Below are 21,701 nucleotides of genomic sequence, written 5' to 3'. Positions count from 1 at the left end.
TAGCAAAAGACAGAAAAAACCGCTACTGTACTACAAATACATGTTGTGTAACTAATTACAATCGTTAATGATAGTTTCGTGAGAATATAACGGATTTAAATAGATGCTAAATGGTTGTTTTATTTTTGCTCGAGGTGATCATTAGTTGTATGAATAATTACAACAATAAATTATTTAAAATTTAAATTTTACTTCAACTCACATTCACAGTTATCAATTGAAACCTGAATTTTATTTGCATAAAATATTCCTCTGAAATATATGATATAGCTATTAAAATATAAATTCCATAAACTTTTTTTACAAATGTAGCATAAAGTTATACAAAAATATGGTTAAACCCTGTACACCCGTCTATCTAAATCGGATAATCTAAACGTCTCTTGTAACAATAGTTAAATTCTTGACCGTTGTTTTACTGCGACTGAGCTGGCGTTTCCGGTGGTAAGACTTTGTACGGGTTCAGTATACCGTTCGGATCTAGCAGTTGCTTCATCTGACGCATCAATCGTAGCGGTTCCGATTGTTTCGAGTAGTGTAGGTACTTGCGTTTGAGAAATCCAATCCCATGCTCGGCACTAACGCTTCCTCTTAGCTTCGAAGTGTACTCGTACACGAACGGTTCTAGCAGAGCATAGATTTCCGGTGTAAAACGGGCACAGGATACGTTCAGATGCAGATTCGAATCGCCAACGTGGCCGTAACCGGTTACGTTAATGGCCAGATCACCGACACGCTCCCGCACAGCTAGCACAATATCGTAGAACTGGTCGAGAGGTAGCGAAATGTCGTACTTGAAACAGTACCCATCGCTCAGCAGACTGTCCGCGATCAGTTCACGTAGCTTCCAAATGTTCTGTGAAAAGGGATGAAAATGGAAAGACAAATTTAATTCATTGCTTTAAAGAAAACGGTCAAAAAATTGTTTTATTCAAAAACTAGTAGGAAAAGAATAGTTGGATCACCTTATCGTTTTATCAAAATGCAAATACTTCCTACTGAAGACATGAAATGCAAAACGACTGTGTTCGTGTCTGCGATAAAACGTATATCTGCCATCAAGTTCCTCTTGTCGCATAATATTTACTCTTCTTTATTGTGAGTTAGTGTATAAAATGTCTCTCCTTTTGTTTGGTATCGATTCCTCGATAAGAAACAAATGAAACTAGGGAACCAATTAAGGAACCGATTTAAGAATAAATTTCGGAACCGATTCCGGAAACAATTCCAGAACCATTTCCGCAGCCAATTCTAAAATTAATTCTAAAATAGATTTCGGAATCAATTCCAGATCAGATTACAATTCGTGGAACCGATTACGGAATCAATTCCGTTTCATAGAACATACTCCTATTTCTAGAACCAATTTCGATTCCGGAACTAGTTCCAATTCTGGGATCCAATTGCGACCCTACTATCTGGAATCTGGAATACTATCTGGAGTTAGCTTACAAAAAGAGGTCTAAATAGTGTACTTTTGCACCTTTTTAACATCAGTACCTTCATTTTGGTGGGTTCATTCGTAACCGTGCCGTCTTGCACCAGGCCTTCCTCCATCGTTTGCTCCAGGAAGCGCGTAAGCTTCTCCTCATCGTGTCCAGCATCACTTCCGGACGTTTCGATCAGCATGTAGAAGGGATATTTTTCTATCGGTGACCTAGAATGGAAGAAAATTTGCAAACACAATTTCCGATCGTTTTCTAAACAATTCACCCTATTACTTACTGCAAACCAAAGAACCGTGTACAACTATCCAGCGACGGAGCATCGATCATTTCGCACGAGGACAACACCTCTCCCAGTCCACGCTTGGCGGCCAGGAACGTTCGTTTAACATCATCGTAGCTGTGCAGCCCGAGAAAGGCAACGTTAACCGAACGGGAAGCGGTAGGACAGAACATGGACAGCCGGGTGATGATGCCGAGCGTTCCCTCGGAACCGATGAACAGATGCTTCAGGTGGTAGCCGGTGTTATCCTTCTTAAAGTTGGACATCAGATCTAGCACGCGCCCCTCGGCCGTTACCTTAAAAGAGGAAAAATTCGTAAAGGGTATTGTGTGAGACCTAAAAACCTAAAAAAACGAATTTCATACTTACCGCTTCAACGCCAAGTACGGAACCGTGCAAATTCCCGTACCGCACCAACCGCAAACCGCCCGCATTCGTTGACACATTCCCGCCAATATGACACGATCCCTTAGCACCAAGATCGAGCGGCATAACTAACCCCCGGGCTCCGACCTGTTCCTCCAACGTTGCCAACACACAACCCGCCTGGCACACCACAATTCCCGCATACTCGTCGATCCGTTCGATCGTATCCATTAGCTGTAGCGACAGGACAACTTCATCGAAAACGGGCACCGAACCACCCACCAGTCCCGTATTTCCACCCTGTGGACAGACGGCTAAACGGCGCTCGTTACAGTAGCGCATCAGCTCTGCCACCTCCGCTGTGGTCCGTGGCTTTACCACAACCCTGCCAAAACCTCGCACACTACGCAAGTAGTCGATGTTGTAGCTTTGGACTTCATCTTCCGCCGTAATCACACGGTTCGTGTCGGCACCACCAAGAATGCCACGAAACACGGTCACATCATCGTCGGTTAGCTCGGCGAAGGATCCACGCTGGACGGGGTAACGATCGCACGTGAGTGCTGGGACTTCGCGGTGTTTCGAGGCGAAGGTGCGCAAGGCCGTTGGAGTAATGCTTCGATGAAGGGTAAGGCGTCCTAGCACGCTACGTAGTAACATTTTGGATTTGTGCCTCTACGCAGGGCTGGAAAGCATGAAATGGATGAAACAGCAAATAAATAAGTGAGTTAATTGAAGTGTTTTTGAAATTAGTCTGTCATTTCTACCCCAAAAACTATGTCAGAACTATGTTAGTTAAATAGATTAAATTGCTCTTTGGGAAATGTTCTTCAATAAAAGGTACATGGAATGGTTCAGCAACAAGGGCTGTCCGATTTATACGAATGAACAAAATTGAACACAAAATTAGCAAAATATAATTCTTTCAAGGTTTTATTGATAGTAAGAGACGAAATAGTGAATCACGTTGGAATTCGATCGCAGATAACGGATAATAAATCATTTTTGACACATTCAGAGGAACGCATTCCATGCCCAAATGGAGGATGGATGACACTCTGGCATTTTAAGCGCTATACTTTTAGGTAATTGTTACTATACGTAAGTTAGACGTGAAAACACCCGAATAGAAGAGAGCCTCTACCAGCAGAAAATATAACGCTAATCGGACTATGGAGCCGAGTTTTGAAGGACTTTTTAGTGTTACACCGAGAAAAATACATACTGTTTCTTACCAACTTTGGAGTGCTTGCTGCCAAAGTGACGCAGTATTTTTAAGATATAAAGACTAAAAACGATCGAACAATGAGATAAGATCTTATCCAAGCCATCAAAGAGCTAGTGCTAATGCGTGATAAGTCATTTCGTGAGCCATTAAACATCCAAAATTCAGATTATAGCGGCCGCTGTGCGCTCCTCGGGCTAGATACGCTGCGGCAGCGTGCCTGTAACATGCAGAGATCCTTAGTGGGCCTCTTGGACAATCGTATGGGCCAATGGGACAATCTGCTGGCGCTACTCGCTGCGGTCTACGGCGGATATCTTTAAGTTAACAGGGAATCTCAAGATCCGTTGAGTTCACAAAAAATATATATAAAAATTAATCAATTCATTGACGTTGGTCATCAGAGTAATGCTATCCTTACGAATCATGACCCTCTTGGCACAAATTCATGCCTATCTAAACTTATATATATTCAAGCTGAACCATACAGCGACTAATTAACAAGAATATCGAGGTCTTTGTCACAGACTTAAACTAAAGATGTACCACAAATAGTTGGTTGCCTCCTACCAAGAGGCAGATCTTCCTATAAGCGGACCGATAATCGAAAGGGGTCCCGAGCAGAAGCCCAAAATGATTTTTTTTTTTGTAAATACTACCGGAGAATTACAGAGTCCTCCATAAAAAGGCCCCAACACCCTTTCTGCTTAGGGCCTCCCAAGGGCTAAATACGCATCTGCTCGCACCCAAAACCGTCATCCCAGTTCTAAGAGGCTATTAAAGATCCAGTGCGAAGTTTCGCTTAAAATAAATGAATTTATAGGGAGTGAGTGTTCGGTCCAATTGAGATTTGAACCTAATCTGAGAAAAAAATTAAATTATTCGTCAATTTAAAATTTTACTTCATCACAAAATTATCTGCCCCGTTTAAGATAAAACAATAAAACTCTTTGAACGTCTCATGCTGTCTTCGAGCATCACAATTTTCGTGACACACACAAATACAAAAGCAATACGTAATTGTATCCACTCACCACAATGCGATATGATTCATGAAACAATTTTCGATGAGCATAAGAAATTGGCACGATGTGCCGCAAAAAAGCTGTGGTCCTGTTTTAGCTTTTTGACACATTCCAGACATTCAAATATGCGCCGTGTTTCGTTCTCATTCTGTCACCCTACATTGCAGCGTTTTTTTTTTATTTATTGCTCCCTCCTGGCTGGGGGCCCATAAGCGGTTAATGCGCCGAACAACATTCCCACCAAGCATGCGCCCTGAAGCGTAAGATGTGTGTACGTTCGGTGGCCAGTGTTTGTTGTGAGTGTGTTCGCAGTTGAAGACGGCCAGCAACCCGAAGCACGAAGGAAGGCTTATGAAATAGATGCAACAGGTTGTTGCGTTGGATGGCAATTATATTAATATCTAGTTCGTAAGGGGTAATAAGCGTTATCAATAGAAGTATTTATTTTTTTATTATTTGCAATATCTTTGTCCGATTAACGAAGAACGTTAATACAATTCATATGAAAAACTCCACTCAAAAATCGCATCACCAAAGAATGCTCCAACTAGAACTCATAATAAATTTCCGTCCTTCTTGAGACATTCGTGTGAGAAGAAACACGCAAAAAGCATAAGAATCGAATGCGATCCATTCACAATGCTCCCTCCTGCACCATGGTTCTTCCTTTCCTGCGTGACCGTGACCAAAAACCGGTTCCATTTGCTTTGTGCCCGAAACGATACAGAGCGCAAATGAGGGAAGAAAGAAGTTGCCAGAAGCAAGTGAAGCGTGAAGAAAAGATCAAACCGAAACTCGTTGCAAAAAGCAACCATCTTCTGTGGAATGCGAGAATCAGGGAAAAACTGGAAGCTTTCTGTGCTTGGTTTGGCTTACGAGCAATTGGTCAACCCGCTGTTGTTTCATCCTTAATTTAAATCGTTCGATTGCGATTAAATAACTTTAGCAAGTTGGTTTTGTCTTCTCTGCTTACAGGGTTTAAAGAAAAATCCATAAATTAATTTAACTCTACCAATCAAAATATAACAAACATAACTTAGACTATTTGTTATTATTAGATCTGTTATTTACAGGGTAATTGGAGGATTTTTAATACTTTCTTATAGTTTATTGATGATAGACCAAATATTGTTGGTTTCGCCCCGAGGATTTTTGGCCCTTTGTCATATATTTTTGTTAAAATCTCGAGGATTTTCGACAGGTTTTCAGATATTTTGTATTGCTGTTTACATAGATGGCAAAAGCAGCAAAAAAAATTTGAAACAAAACAAAAAAAATCGTCCAGAGACCCTGAACAATGCGCATCCAAAGGTTAGTCGTCGCTTAAAATTAACATCTTTTTCATGAAACTTCTTCTATATTTTATCACAAATTTCGAAGCAAATGGAAACAATTCTCATCATCACCGTAAACTCGAACCAGTGGCGGCCGCCAGGGGCTTCGTCTATCAGAGAACCCAGTCTTACTAAACAAATGATGACAAAGGAACGCCCTCGCCTGGTTAACAACCCCTCACGGCTAACGAGTATGGGTCTCACCTAGAGCTTATGCCTCATGTCTAACCCTATTGACCAAATCGATGGAAATCCGCCTACTAAGGCACTACTAAGGCAAATCTGTATTGAAAATAACCTTAGTAGCGGTTAGTAAGGCAATTTTGTCAATAGAGAAGGGGCCACGCGTAAGTATTCCTTTTCTTCCTTGGCGATGTTAGCTCGCCTGTCTATGCCTGCCATTTCTGGTTGGCTGAATTTACATCAACCCGCAGCTGGATAAACAGTCCAGCGTGTGTGTAGATGGTCCGGATTCGATACTCTATAATTTTATTAGCTGGATTCAGTTACATCATTTTTATCATTTCACCTGCCACTATAATGGAGCAACTATGTTCATTAACTCATTGGTTCAAAGCGATAAATTATTTTAATCAACATAATCAACTAAAATTAATGGTGGCAGTCCTGTGTCTTAGCGATTCATCCATTTAATCATTAGCATGGTGTCAAGTCCAAAACAGTCGTTTAACGTTTAAAAGACTAACCTACGATAAGATCATTTGGAGGACGAAACTATACAGGAGAACGTATTTACATGGTTAGACCAAGGTTCAAATCCCATCCGGACCTTTCTCCCGTTGAGAATTTCCAACTATCCAACTACGTAGTATCAATAAGTCTAGTAAGCCTAAGGATCGTAAACGGCGACTAATTGAGCTCATCGGTGGCCATCACTTTTTAATATGGTGAGGCTCTCTGGGCCGTTTATTCCGCGTACTGTTAAACCCGCCACTGCTTTTGCTTTCAAAACAGTTCAAAACAGACGGAGGAGCATTTTTTACTATTAGCTTTGATCGTTTTTGGTTATGTTTTTGACTATAATTGGGTTGGGTTTGAAGATATTGCTATCGGCCATAAACCGTACATTTTAATACATTGTGTTTTCTTCATTATTTTTAGTTTTATTCACATTTGAATATAATGTTGGATACACACGTAAATTGTAATCTTCATATGGCAATCCCGTCCGAATAATCTCCATGTAAGAAGGACCGACAATCCAGCTAACGGGTAAAATCATATCAAAGTGGTATCCCTTGACCTATCCCTTGAGCCAGCAATGGTATCTCTTGACTTGGTATCTCAGTTAACACTAGGTAGATAAAAAATTGGAAAAGAAACAATTACGGCATTACCGATTTTATGTTACAAAGCGAAAAACAAAACAATGATCTGTAGTCTTTTCTCTTTACATTGCCCCTAGTGAGGAACCCATTATACGAGGGCACTAAGCGGCTTCCTACTCCGTCCACATTAGATCGATGCGCTGCGGATAAATTAGCGTGGTCCATTGGTAGATGCAACAGTGGAGCCAATCTTCACACGGAACAATCGGAGGACTGAGGACGGATACTGAGGACTGACTATCGAAATGCGTGGTATCAATAATTCCAGGAAGCCATTGCGATGGCTCTAGAACATCGTAAAGCCGAGAAGAATTTCGAATAAAGCTCCTTTTGTAATTGTTGCATCCCACTTATTAGGGTTGATTTTGAAGTTACGTTGAGTATGGTTATTCTTCTGTTAGTGTAGCTGCAAACAACAATTCCTTTTAAATTAATAGATTGATCTATGACAAATTGCTAAAAAATGGCGGAACATCAATTGTACACCTCTTTTTGTTATAGTTTTCGAAGCCAAGTTTGCAAATATATTGTTTAAGCAAAGATATTGTTGCTTTTGTCGCACAGTTTTGACCGTTTTCAAAGTTTTTCGTGTTCGTCATAATATTTTTCACAAACCCTGCTTTCTTTTTTACAACTCGCAACAAAATTTGGAAAGATAGATTGAAAATAAATTTCTAGAAAGTTGAAACCAATAAAAGTACACGTATTTCTATTATTTATGCCCAGTTTTTTATCCCCATATTTTATATAATATTAATATTCTCTCACAACCATAACCGAGTATGCCCGGCATAAGGCAAAGAATAAGGAGGAAAGGCCACATCAATATGATTATTAAATTTATTCAACACAAGCGGTGTTGACGATAAGGCACTGGACCGTCGTAATTAATTATAACTAAATAAAAATTCTCTTTAATATTCTATTTGGGAAGAACGGCATAGCCTTGTTACTTATTATTATGCTTTAAGCTGCACACAGAAAATACCTGCTAACCCTGCATAAAATAAACATTCAGGAAGCATTTAATTCAATTCAATTTATTGAGAAATTACTCGATGTTTCAAAAAGTATAATAATATCAAAAATATCTGGGAAACCGTAAAAAAACGGAAAGAAGCCAAAAATATAAGAGAAAACAAAATTGGCCCATCGCAAATAACCCGCTTTTTCACAGCAATTTTGTTTTTGCCTATCCTGTACATGCTTTTATTAGGCCTAAGCAGCCTTGGCCTAGAGCTTCTAAAGTCGCTTTACAGATTTTAATTTACAGTGGCTTTGCAGTGGCTTAAACAATACTACAACGATGTTAACAGTGTTTATAGTGTAGTTATAATGAGAAGCCGATTGTTTAAACATTTGACGTAGCGTTGTAGAACACAGAAAACCAGATCCAGGACAGTTTCACTGTGTACAAGGGCACAATTAAACTGATCGACCAGGTGTGTAAGATTAAACAGATCTTAATTAGTCAAATAGTTCAAAAACAATCGCTCTTAATGATTGATGTTGTCTTCTACTTTATGGCTCAAAAACCTCCAAGGTCACGCCGACCATCGAAATGGCTTACTAAACTAGACGATGCCACCTGGTTGGAAAGTCAATCCTCATTACGGGGGAATGAACCGTTCCCCCGTAATGAGGATGGGATTTTAATTCCGGTCCAGTCGTGTGATAAACGGGGCCGTTTTTGCTTCTACCACCGGGTCTAACGGGCCGACCCGGTGATCGATGTATTGTATACTTTTTAGCTATAACAACTTAAGATTTTAGCTTGTTCGACTGGCTTAGTTAGAGCCCCAAAATAAATTTGCTGAGCCACTGGGGCCCAGCCGCTACTTCGCGTTAAATCTCCGAAGGGTAAAATACGCCATTGCTACTACCAAAATTAGGTAAAATGATCATCAGCATCTATAGCGATTTTATTTTTCGAAAAGTAACAAAAATACTGTTTTATTGTCAAACCTAGTTAACTGTTTTATTATCAAAGCTAACCAATAGTAGCTTTCAAAATAATTAGAAGCGGATGCCCAAAACTAAAAATATTTTTTGGTTTAAAATTAATCAATGGTCTTATTTCTCCGGACGCTTTCCTGGCTGACCTCCAGGCGCGCGTGATGGAAAATCCGGGGATCGGAATTCGGCTGATGGTACGTGAGATGGGGGTGGCACCATCCACGATGAAAATGACCCTGAATGACGACCTCCGGTACTTCTCTTACAAGCGCCGAAGAGGTCAGTTGTTGACAGAGAAGGGCCGCGAGCGTCGGTTGGGGAACGCCAAGAAGCTACTCAACTGGCTAAAACATCCCGTGGAGCCTGGCACGCTGTGGTTTTTCTCTGATGAGAAAAACTTCTGCCAGGACCAGAAGGTTAACACCCAGAACAACCGATGGCTGGCTTACTGCCCGGCAGACGTGCCACGGGTGCCGCAAACCAAGTTCCCCCAGACGGTGATGGTGTTTTCCTGCGTGTCTTTGGAAGGGGAAGTGATGCCGCCCCACTTTATCGAGCAGGGGCTGATGTTGAACGCAGACGGGTACATTTCCATGCTGGACACCGTCGTAAAGCCTTGAATCACGAGAGTGGCCAACGGCAGACCGTACGTGTTCCAGCAGGATTCCGCTCCGTGCCATACAGCCTCCAAAACGATAAAGTGGTTGGCGGCCAATTTCAACGACTTCATCGCGCCGAATGTGTGGCCTCCCAGCTCCCCGGATCTTAATCCAATTGGATTATTTCGTGTGGGGCGCGGTAGAACGGGACACCAACAGAACCTCCAGCAACACCAAGGCGGAGCTCAGGTCCATTTTCGCGGCCCTACCCCGCGAAACTGTCGCCAGGGCTTGTCCCAGGTTCCGGAGACGGGTGGAGGCCGTAAAAGAGGCCAAGGGTGGATTTTTTGAATAAAATGAATAAAATACATGGTAAGCTACTATTTCCAAAACAAAACAAAAAAATTCTCCGATGATTAATTTTGCCATCAACACAAGCGGTGTTGACAATACGGCATTGGACCGTCATAATCAATTGTAAATAAAATTAATTTTGCCATAATTTTTTTTTCTTCCTCCGTAGGTGACGGTCGAAATTATCCCGAACGCCCTGTATGTTCTTTAGTGAATAAGTCATTTTTCACCAGAATCATAAAGCGAGTTCAACTTAATTTGACCAAAACATTTTTAAATCGTTTCGTTGAAAATTAGCTTCTAAATTTCATTTTTACGTTATGTAAAATTGCAGTATTTTAATCTATTGTTCCACACTGTATTTGCTTGATTCAAATACTCAAAAGCGATAAAATGCTAATAATCTACTACACGGCCATAAATCTTAAGTTAGCATTTAAGTAAAAAATTGTTAAACACTTTTAGTGAAAATAACAAAAAAATCATCTCTAAAAGTAAACGTTTCAATAAAAATGATTGTTTTAAATTTATTATCGTTGACTGTACTAACCACCTTATCAACGCTATTGTAAAATGAATGTCTACCTCATGGCAACCTACCCTGGAACGCCATTCGAAGTTCGGCCAAGCAAAAAATGGCGTCAAACTGTATTGGTCGTCACGGAAAGGGCGAACGTTTGCGCCATCGCTATTTACAGTAGGATCGCGGGAAGAGAGCTGGAGAGAGGGCAAGAGTGAGTGGGGAGAAGCGAAGAGTAGAGAGTTGTCTGATTGAAAGAAAATCAAAAAGTACATCCAAAAACGAATGAGACATTTTTAGCATGACAAGAAATAGTAGTTGAAACGGTCCTGCTTCTACTTTAGTGAATGTTGTTGAAAGAATGTTGTGATGATTGTATGACAACTGGAACCAAGCATCGAAGCATGAAGCTGAGGTGTGAAAAGTGTTTATGTTTATTGGATTGTTTTATGAAAATTAAGAAATCAACATCGCAAATTGAAATATGATTTTAGTGACTTTCAGACAGTACATGATTTAGCCAAGTGTATTGCCACGTACAAATATTTTAAATATTGCCTGTTTGATCGTTGATGGTAGAATTCTACTCACATCACCATATTGTAATTTATACATTCTATTAGCCTCGAGGATGAATTCCTCTAGTGAATTGTTCTGCAAGCAATTTGGAGCCATGAAAATAACATTAACTTCAAGCTCCTCGATCATTTTGAAACACAGGAATTGATGCATTTTGTACGTGTACGTACACCAACAATGCAACACAGTGGCACCGAGCACAAACTGTAAAGCTAAGAATGTGGTTTAAACTTAGCAGCAAGTCGCTAAAAATAACGCACTCGTAATAACAAAACTGCACCACCAAGCAAATGCAAATCAAAGAAACCCCACACACTCAAACGCGCAAGACGTGTAGTTTCACAAAGAAACGACACAAAAAAAAAAAACGCTGCCAATTCCAGGCAAAGAATAATTGCTGACCTGTGTGGTACATTTTTGCTCGCGAGATCGCGTTCGCTCCACGTTGTGCCGGTGGTGTGTCGGTGCAGTTGCGCATATGTGCCATTTTTGTACGCCACAATACCAAGCGAGCAGACAAACGAGCGAGTAACTCTCGCCCGTCGTCCACGGAGATCGGTAGCGTTTAGCGCGACCACGCGTACAGCGGAGCGCGCGAAGTAAAATACGCGATGGCGCATGCTGACGATGCGATGCGGAAAATGAACAAAAGAAGCATTGTTGCAAGAGAGGTTTTAAGATTGTACGTTTTTAAGGTGGAGTATGTTTTTTTTGTGTGTTTGTATGCTTTGCTTTGTGTTGTAGTTTGACAGTCTTTTAGGAGTATTACCATTCTATTAGCGATTTGAAAGTGGCATATAGAAACTATTTGCGTTAGGATAGCGCACGGGAAATGGTGGAATAACTTGCTGTAATGAAGTAGAATGCTTTTATTTTCTTTACTCATTCCACTGCCCGATGGCCGACGGATGGTGTTAAAATAAACCTACAAAGCATCGTTTCCGATGTGTGTGTGTATGGGTATACGTATCACGAAGCGAGTCAGCTACCCAAACGCACTTAAACCTACATCACCTCACACATTCCCTTCACCGAAGCGGAAACTCCACAAAAAGCAATGAAGTCAGCGCAACTGCGACAGAAATAGAACTCACCCTTATCTTGCTCGCTCTTTCTTGCTCTCAACCATTTTTCTGTACATAGCAGTAAACTTTCCCCTAGATTTTACAATACACGTTTGCTAAACATAGCGGTGGGGGTTTTCCACTATGCTCGGTACAACATACATAGCCACGCCCCGTAAATTCCTCCCAGCTCACAGCTTCCTTTTTTCCTCACTCCAAATTCGTAACGTATGTTTCTCTCTCTCTCTTTCTTTTCTGCTATGCTTTCAACCCTCTCTCATATACTTCCCCCTACATGAAGCAGCAAATCTACAAAGCTAAAATATCAAAAAAAGGTAGTGTGACTGTTTCCGGACTCGAAGAAGTTCGAAACGACCAATACGATTTGTTAGGTGCGCAAGCGCTCACGTACGTGGTGTACCCTACCACGCGATAGTGAAGTTCACAAACGCACTCACATCTACCACGCGTCCAGTTCGATTGCGTTCTCGCGTGTAGTGCGTGCGAAAACGAGAGACAGATAGTGGTAAAGTGTCGTCCCGCTTACACGTACAGCTGGGAACAAGCATAAGCATAAGAAACCAGTGTTAAGCCATGCAACCAATTTCGTAAACATCCACCAATTCGTTGCCAGTTCAGTCGCATACACGTCAATACACGGCAACACACGAGTACTTCCCGGGCTACTGGCTATAACGATGCCAATCAACAACGGAAGCTGCTGCCTCAGCACGTAGTGTATCGTTTCACCATCGACAGCATCGAGACCGCGAGGTAAGCAGCTTTTGTGTCTTGTGTGTGTGTGTGTGTGTTTTTCCCTCCATTTAACATACAGGCGTCGATAGAAATAGAGCAGGGATTCTTGGTTGTCGTCGCAATGGATTCCGTTTTTTTTGCCCTTTTCATTTGTGCCGATCGTAGCAGTCCATCTGTTAGTTGTCAAAGGGCTTCTGCTTGAGTGCGAGCGAGACAACGTAATAGCTTCCCGTACCTGTACCGTGGTACAGCTGCGAGAGCGAAACAGATAACAATGCGCCGCACCGATGGCTGGATCTGTACCAACGCACGGTATTCATTATGGGTTGAGTATGTGAAACAGAACAAAGAAAAAAAGGTAAAATTTGTAAAGAATCTTCTCAGCAAAACGGCCCGTAGTCTTCGGTCCCATCTTGCCCTGTTCCCTGTTACTTCCTCCCCGTCGCAGCACACAAAGCCACAAAAGTGCGCAAGTGCTGCCAGTTAGCAATGAAAAAAGAAACTCGTTTGAACTTTGAGAAGAACTTACAAAAAAAAATTAAAAAAAAAAACACCCCAAGAAAGAGAAAAAGAGCATCCACCGTGGAAAGGGTGACTCTCGCTCGCAAAAAGGTAAACAGCACATTGCTGCTTGTTCACTTACACACACATATGTATGTGCATAAATGCTGCTCGGCCTGTATGTACACGGTAGCCAGCGTTGAACGCATCCTCTCCCTTGAGCGCGGCCCGCTTCGCAGCTGCACGTCCGCGCCATCATTATTAGTTCGTCCGTCGCCGGTGTGTTCCCAAGCGGAGCAGCGCGGTTTTTCCTTCTTCGCTAACAGCTAGCTCGGTAGGCCCATGGGGTGCGGTATTGGGTAGGTAGTGGGTAGAGGTGGTGCGCGCGCACGTACGCCAACTGAGTGGAGTCTAGTGTCGAAGAAAGCAGCAGCCTACTGCTAGAGTGCGAATGCGAAACAAACTACCCTCTCCTGGCTACCGGTGGTGGCCACATACACACGCTAGGGGACGCATTTATGTGTCGCCGCCGATTTCGCCCATTGGATTGGTTCAGGCCGGTGTTGATAGGGTGGAAAGTGGTGTGCCGATAACAGACCAGACCAGACCCAGGTGGGCCGCTGGGTGAGTGAGTTTAATGGAAGAAAAACCCCAAACAGAAAAGACCGAAAAGTGTCCACGCAAACGTCGCTTGGGTTTGTGATTGCAGAGAACGAGAGAGAGAGAGAGAGTGTGTAGCTGTCATTGCAGTGTCATAAAACGTACGTTTGTAAGCCTGTGTGTGTTATCAACGCAGAGATAAGTGAACGCGTGGCGATAGGACCTTTTTAACGATATACGCCAATATTGTGCAGAATGCAGGCAAAGGGAGTGTGTGGAAAAACGGGAAAATCGAGGGCAACTTTTTAATGTTGCGCTGTGAAAAGAAGAGAAAGATGAAATGCACACATACACGTGCGCACATACGCAACGCATACAGTGGAAAGAAAAGTAATTGTTTGACAGCAGTACAGGTAGTGAAAAAAAAAACTAAAACGAAGGAAAAGTGAAACAAACACCCAAATTTTATAAAACCCCATTAGCTATGACTAAACACCCAAAAAGGGCCACACACAGGCACACGTCATACGTCGTGAAACGGTGAGCAGTGAGAAAAATAGCAACATGATGTGTTTTTTCGGTGTCGCGATGGAAACGCATCCCATCCAATAGCGGGCAGTGATTCCGTTCGCTGCCGGAAAGTGTACAATTGTGTACGTTAGTAGTGTGAGTGAATTCACCAACACAGCAGCCCTTTTCAAAATACGCGTTTACAGCGTGTGCAGCGCGTCAATACCTTGCGAAAAAAAAATGGTGCATTAGTGGTAGTGTAGGTTGAACGAGCTCGCACACACTGTTAAACGTCTACGAAAAAAGTGCGTTTTGGTGCGTTCTTATTGTGTCTCTCTGTGTGTGTGTGAGTGTTTGTGCGTGACTTTTTTTTTCGTTTCGTCTGCTGCTCACCACTGTCGTTGCTTTCGTTTCAGCTGAAGATTGTGCGGAAAAGAAACGCGGAAAATGTACGACCACGAATGGAAAGAGGTTGGTACACCAACATTCGTACGCCACCGCGGTTTGGGTTTATGTTTTGCTTCGCTTTGTGCCTTTTTCGGGGGTTTGAGTTTGAGGGGCCAAATAAGCACGAAGGGATGGTGGTGATGTGCTGATGGTGTGCGGTATTGTTTTTGTCTTGCATAAATATGAATAGTTTCTATCGTTTTTGCAATAGTTAAGTTATTTTTGGTTAAAAGTTGTAAAACTCTTGCCTGAATTTTGAACACAAAAGGCAGCATAAATTCTTTCCATTTTCTCTTTCTTTTACAACCTTATAAGTTGTTACTGAAATTTTGTCCAAAAAACAGCGATAAACAAATATTGAAATTGTCATTAAGCTGTTAAGCTAAAAGAAATAAAATCGAGGCGAACAAAGAAGCAAAATCAACATCTTGATCCACTCAGCAGAGCCAGTTCGTTCAAGAGAAGAAACTCTCAAGCAAACGAAATTAGTGATTGATCGTATCTAATGATTAAAAAAGCTAACAAGAAAACCGGAGACCGTCCCGATATGATCGACCCTATAGCGCCTTGCTAACGGTAATGCCTCTTTCCCCAAATGAACCTCCCATTCGGGCCAAATCCTGCCGAACACATCCTATGTGAGGATCAATTTTTTTTTTGTTTCCTTCGATTAAAATGTCGCCTTCCTTTCCTGCTGTTTCCTGTGTCTGGCTTTTCATGCTCACTTTCTTGTCTCACAGTTTCGTTTCAACCCTAGTGGGAAACCGAAGGACCCTCAGGCTGCTGATGTACGACAGCGGCACGACGGGTGCATGATATTTTACCTTCCAGCACTGTTTTCCTGGCTCCTTTTTCCCTTTCCATTCTTTCGATTAATTTTAACACACGCACACACATGCCCGGTTACCATGCGGAACTGTTGCGGAGTTGCGCTTCTAAGAACGAATTATCTTCCTCAACACACTACAGCACGGCGAGACGCAACGCAGACGGTTTAAACCTTAGAATAAACCGGTGTATAAAAAAATGGAAGTGTATGTCCTGGTTCGGGGACCTTTAACCATCAGTCAGTATCCCTGCCATAGCATGCTGTGAGAAAGTGGAGGATGGCACCCCATTCGCTGTTTCTTTCTTTCTTCGTATATTGTCGTCAGATGTGTCGTGCTTCGTAAATTAATGTCGGCGTTCTTCGGCTAGTCCACTGGTTAGCTCCAATAAGAAAGTCCGATTGTAGTTAAATTTATGGTTTAATGAACTCTCCAAAAAGGAGAACGTTATGTGTTCAACTCCGGTTGAAAATGAATTTATTATCCCTCCTTGATAGACTGTTGGTAGCACGACGCTGTTAGAAATCGTAAAATGCTCCTCCAATTACACTAAAGTTCTATAAAAGTGCAGTAAAACAGACTCTTGATGGTTCAAGATTGGACACTCATCATGTCAGCCGCGAAATGCACGACACAGACGCACATACACAGACATGCACAGGATTGCTTACACCGGAAACTTTGCCTTTGGGCACCAATTTGATTAATGACAGGTCATTATCGGTTCTATGCTCTACCATTTTCCAAAAACTGCATGCCAACTTGCAGAATCGGTGTAGCGCAAGAAGAAAGGTCCATACTGACGAATCCTCTGTGGCGACAGACACACATTCTCACACTTGCTCACAGATTAACAACCACCAATACGGGGCGTGATTTAACTCAATCTCGTCATCCTTGTTGTTCGCTCCATTCGCGGTCCTACGCGACTATTTGACATGATAATGTGTTGAACCGACCGGGTGACGTCCGGGCAGCGGGATGAAATAACCTGTCAAAATCAGCTGCTACTAGAACGATCATCGGGGTTGCTTTGATTTATCGACTACTGGTGTTGCGAGCATGCATTGGAATGATGAATGATAGGGTCTGATGAATGGAATACCACGTGTGAGTGTGTTGATTAGCCTGCGATCGCTCGTTGATAGGATGCCCCATGGCGATCTTTTCGAGGGCTTTTGTATTTTATTTAGGTTGTTGTTGAATTTCTCACTGTGTCCCATAACTGTACTCCAAATAGCCTTCAAGGAGGAAAAGCATCCACAAAAAAAAATATCGAAGATCATTGAGACTAAAGCGGAAAGTGATCGAGTAACTTGTCTTTGATATTAGAATCTCAAAAGCGACCATTCCAAATAAAGATCAAGGATCACTTCTTTTTAAAACACAAAATGCTCGATAGATCTTGTACTGTCATTTCTAGTTTTTTTTTGGATTTTGGATTCCAACAATTGGGTAAATCCGGCGAGCAAAGATGACTAATTGCCCAAAATTAAAACAAGTTCCCAATCGACTATTACAAACTTCATTGCAGTCTACTGAATTGAAAAACACACATTCTTGTAGTATTGCAACTCAAGAGTTAGAAGATATGTTAGTAAGTTGATAAATTCAAGCTCAATATTTGTCTTGCCCTTCCCTTAGTCGTTTCTCTATTAATCCAAGAGTTGAAAGTGATTTTGTTCCTCTTCTTCTTCTTCGTCTTCTTCTTATTCTTCTTGGTTTAACGCCCTAGATCACACCAGCCATCAAATGACATACTAAACTTATCAATACCACGTAATTGGATTGTCAATCCTCACTACGGAAGAAGTGATCTCTGAGCTTCAAATTCGCTTAGGAGATTTCTTTTACTTCGTGGTTTAACAACTCACTAGGTTACGCCGGCCATTGAATGGCTTACTAGATTTTGTGATACTACGTAGTTCGACAGCTGGTCCGGATAGGATTCGAAGCCCGGTCCTGCTGTGTGAAGACTGGTGCCCCTGTCACCACCGGGTAGCTTTCCCGCGAAGGAGATTTATTTCTTGTAAATCATGCAATTTTAGAATTAACGCTTCTTTTGTAAAAAAAAATTAACACAAAATTGTAAAAGGTCTCAGTTTTTACGATTAACTCAAAGTTTATGTTAGCTACTAAAAGGAAATAATTTAAAAGAAAACATAATTCTTACATTAAAATATCGTGCTAGACCAAAAAATACATAAAAACTCTGAAAATAAATTTGTGCTATCTACTTTTTGTGCTATATACTGAAGACGTTTGGTACCTCCTAGCACACCTTGAACCAGTGGTTTCCCCTTGGATATGATAATTTTATGCCATTTTCTTTATAGAAGAGATTACATTCGAGTAAGACGTCGTCATGCTTCGAGCACCGCAATTTTATCTGCTGCACTCCAAGCAAGGACAAGGACAAGAAAACTGCATTCAAAAACAAGTTTACCTGTTTGCTTCGTGGCCGATGTTTCGCTTATGTTGCTATCCTGGCGCATTCGTTGAATATGTTTCACAACGCCAAAATCCGGTGAGCTTGAAATCCGTTTACAGAGAGGAAATGATTCGCGAAGAACACACATTGCATACTAAGGGACGGGCCAAAGCTTTCTCGATCGCGATGAAGGAAAGATTGGAAAGGAAGTGTCAATTTTTAGCCAAACCATCTTCCTTTCCTGAGCGAACCGTTCTAATGCTGTCTTTTTTTTGCGAAACGATATTATAAATGCATTGCGAAAAAAGAAGCAGACGATAGTGTTTGTGATTCGCTTTCCTTTTGGATGGAGGGGCAAGGAAAGGTAAATGGGCGCCGCCCGTTAGTGGCCGTGCACTGTGAAACCGTACAACGTTTGAAGCCAGTCAAGGTCGTTACACCGACCGACGAGTGCGAAAACGTCACCACACGCCGGTTACCATGACTGTGTCCCGATACACCCGACTTCTGTCTCGTGCATGGCGAGACAGGCTAGTCGTCACCGTCCCGTGCGCGAATGCAACTGAACCACGACGTGCTTCTTTCGTGCTTGGAGAACGGGGAACCTCAAACCCTCTACAGGTCGGTTGGCCGGTCGGTCGTCTTCTAACTTGTGCGCTTCTTTGCTTCCCGGTTGCAAATGAACCGGTTTCACACCGATCCGGCTGGCGTACGAACCGTACCGTGCTGAAACGTGGGTGAGAGAGCACTTGGAACCATTGGTCCACCGTGTACGCTGCTGTGGACGCGGTTAGAAAGCGGTCGTAATAGTAATAACAATAATTATCGTCATCATCGCGATTGTATAACCTCGTCGGCGCCCACACTGCCTTTGCCCGAACGTGGCAAGGATCGGTCGGCAAGCCAGCAAAAACAGGGGTTACGAGTTGTGTTTTTTTTTTATTCATTCATTGAGCAGAATCACTTTGATCTTGGCTGGAAACTAGTTTCGCTGTCTGTAGGGACATATTGCTAAGGAGGCACGTATGAAAGTGGCTTATGATAGGATTGCGGAATCTTGATCTCGGAATAGTTGAGTTAAGGTTGCCAAATTTGAGGAGAATATGTTTGTAATGTTGTGTTGTAATATTATAAAATACCATTTATTGCATCGCAGGCTTGTGGTATGCAGACGAATAACTTTTAATTGCAATCATCAGCACCAACAACTCGCCCATTGTTGTAGCGCTCATCCTTCTTCGATTCGAGCTTATTTGTTGAAGTACTTTGAGGACGTTAGGACGGCGAACAGTTAGCCACTGATTACTAATTATTCATGTTGCATTGATATTCAGAATTAATTATGCATCCCCAGCATCCCTTGTGAGCCTTTGGTTTTTTGCTTGCCTTATTTAATGCTTTTGGGAAACGTGTTGCGTATTCGTGCGGAGGTCTCGTTTTTACACAAGCCAGTAAATCTTATTGTAGTAGTACTGAAATTAAAAGAAAGCTGAACAGGCCTGCATCCTGAGAGAATAGCGGCTGTGTTCAAATGTATGTGTATTTAATCTTTTGTTCAATCGAAACAAGGTTACAAGGACTGTAATATTGATTGTGGGATTCAGAATAGTAAACATATTGGATTGTGGCTATTGCTGCTGGATAATATGCACCAAACTCGATTAATAATTTGTATGAGAATGAGTTAGATAAAGATATTCTTTTGCTTGTTTGGTACAAGAATCTCTTGGCTGGTGGAGTGTTTAGTGACCAATAGTTAACGATTAGCTCATGGTAGGACTTCCTTACATTTCTCCTAATTATTCTTTAATTCATCAGAGTATTGTTATCTTGGACCATGCATTGTTATAATCTTGTGGTCATTTTTTATATGGTCCAAGGTACCCTACTTAAGACAGATCGCAAAGGCGAAGCTCTGTCAAGCATCGAACAAAGCAAGTTCGTTAGGGTGCTCAGGCAGCTGTCTGTTGTTGTAGGGAAATGTCATTCTTTGGCCCAAAAAGAAGTTTTTTTTCAGCTTTTTTTGAGTCAATTTGATTTAAAAAGGCCAATAAAAGGATCCAATACGACTCTACAATACGAGGAATACAATAAAAGGACAATACGACAATCCAATACTGACAATACGGCATAGAGCCGTAATACTAAATTAAATAATTAAAGGATCTAATAGCTTTGAAAAGCGTGTGCGAGGCGTACACCAGACTGAAACGCGAGGCCAATAGAATTGGATTGAGCATCAATGCGACGAAGACAAAATACCTGCTTGCCGGAGGCTCTGACCGTGATAGAGCCCGACTCGGAAGCAGAGTATCAGCAGAGTACGGTGACGATCTGAAGGTGGTAGAGCAGTTCTGTTACCTTGGGACGATCGTAACTTCGGACAACAACGTAAGCAGGCGCCCGAATCCGAAGGCGCATTGTTCAGGGGAATCGTGGCTGCTAGGGACTCCACAAATTCCTGCGATCCAGAAGACTCCAACAACACACGAAATGCACCATTTACCGCACCTTGATACGTCCGGTAGCCTTCTACGGATACGAGTCTTGGACTATGCTGACGGAGGACGCCAATGCACTCGCCATTTTCGAATGGCGGGTGCTAAGGACTATCTTTAGCGGTGTGAGCGATTTGGCGGTGTTTGGCGGTGCTGATATCCTGACGGTAGTCAAAACCGGAAGGATACGTTGGCTGGGGCACGTGATGAGGATGCCGGATTCATGCTCCACCAAGAAGGTGCTCGTCAGCGACCCGTTCGGCACGAAGCGTATTGGAGCACAGCAAGCTCGTTGGCTGGATCAAGTGGAGTCTAACCTGTCGGAGATCGGATGCAGCCGTGGATGGAGGACTGCAGCCCTAGACCGAGTTTTATGGAAACTAATTGGAGAATTGGCCATGTCGACACGACTTTCTCAATCCTGAGCAGGCCAAGAAGAAGAACCTTTGAAAATTACTAGCACACCATTTATTGGAACCAAAACGATCGACCGGCAACAAATGATGCTTTTTTAAACATTCACCACCAAGATATGTACAGCACAGGTGGGATATCGACCATGGCACACAAAATCAAATTGATTAGATCGATGCTTGACAGAGCACTTCCTAAGCTGAGATGAGGGAAAATCTTCTTGTTGGCTTAACGACCCACTAGGTCTCTCCGGTCATCAATTGGCTTGGTAAACTTTGCTAATATTCCGTAGTCGGATAGTCAGTAATAACTACGAGAGAACGGGCTAGATTTGAGTGCCGGTCCTGCCGTGCCAGCAAGACTGGTGCCGCTGGCGTCTCCACACAGGGCTGCCCCTTGAGGGAGCATATCTTGTTCAAAAAACACAGCCCGGATGGGATTAGTTACCGATCTGCTCGTGTTAGAATTTTGCCACGTGGTTATACCCAGACAAATGTGTTGAATATGCTTCTCAAAACTATTTAATTTCTATTTTGATTTATTTTTTTGCCTTCCCATAATCTCTTTAAATTTTCCTTCTTCTTTCAAGGACTTTTTCTAAAATCGCTATTCATCGTT

The 21,701-nt window shown here is 42.3% G+C and overlaps 3 protein-coding genes across 4 annotated transcripts in view; 1 reads left to right on the top strand and 2 right to left on the bottom strand.

Annotated features, from left to right (window-relative positions):
• The window catches only part of LOC126557342 (endoplasmic reticulum chaperone BiP), a 205,185-nt gene that overhangs the window by 17,206 nt on the left and 166,278 nt on the right, over positions 1 to 21,701 (bottom strand). The gene's annotated exons all lie outside the window — the stretch shown is intronic.
• On the bottom strand, positions 416 to 2,754 carry LOC126557761 (D-2-hydroxyglutarate dehydrogenase, mitochondrial). Its single transcript, XM_050213641.1, has 4 exons — positions 2,098 to 2,754; positions 1,726 to 2,024; positions 1,501 to 1,657; positions 416 to 856 (listed from the first exon to the last, which is right to left on the bottom strand). Exons 1-4 carry the CDS (start codon positions 2,752 to 2,754, stop codon positions 416 to 418), a joined length of 1,554 nt encoding a protein of 517 aa, XP_050069598.1.
• LOC126565691 (polyhomeotic-proximal chromatin protein) overlaps positions 9,187 to 21,701 on the top strand; it is a 53,131-nt gene continuing 40,616 nt past the window's right edge. The window contains exons 1-2 of the mRNA XM_050222897.1: positions 9,187 to 9,399; positions 12,734 to 12,873. Coding sequence (XP_050078854.1) covers positions 9,187 to 9,399; positions 12,734 to 12,873 — 353 coding nt within the window. The remainder of the gene's footprint in view (positions 9,400 to 12,733; positions 12,874 to 21,701) is intronic.

This window comes from Anopheles maculipalpis, chromosome 2RL, assembly GCF_943734695.1.
Source record: "Anopheles maculipalpis chromosome 2RL, idAnoMacuDA_375_x, whole genome shotgun sequence".
NCBI classification, from domain to species: domain Eukaryota; kingdom Metazoa; phylum Arthropoda; class Insecta; order Diptera; family Culicidae; genus Anopheles; species Anopheles maculipalpis.
The sequence above is the reverse complement of the archived record's forward strand: the minus strand, read 5'-3'. Positions and strand labels throughout refer to the sequence as shown.

Excerpts from the sequence above, each read along its gene's own strand:
- LOC126557761 (XM_050213641.1), bottom strand. The coding sequence starts at position 2,754 with ATGTTACTACGTAGCGTGCTAGGACGCCTTACCCTTCATCGAAGCATT. Across the intron at positions 1,658-1,725 it reads ACACGGTTCTTTGGTTTGCA|GTCACCGATAGAAAAATATC; the intron begins GTAAGTAATAGG and ends CTTCCATTCTAG. Across the intron at positions 857-1,500 it reads ATGAACCCACCAAAATGAAG|AACATTTGGAAGCTACGTGA; the intron begins GTACTGATGTTA and ends CCCTTTTCACAG.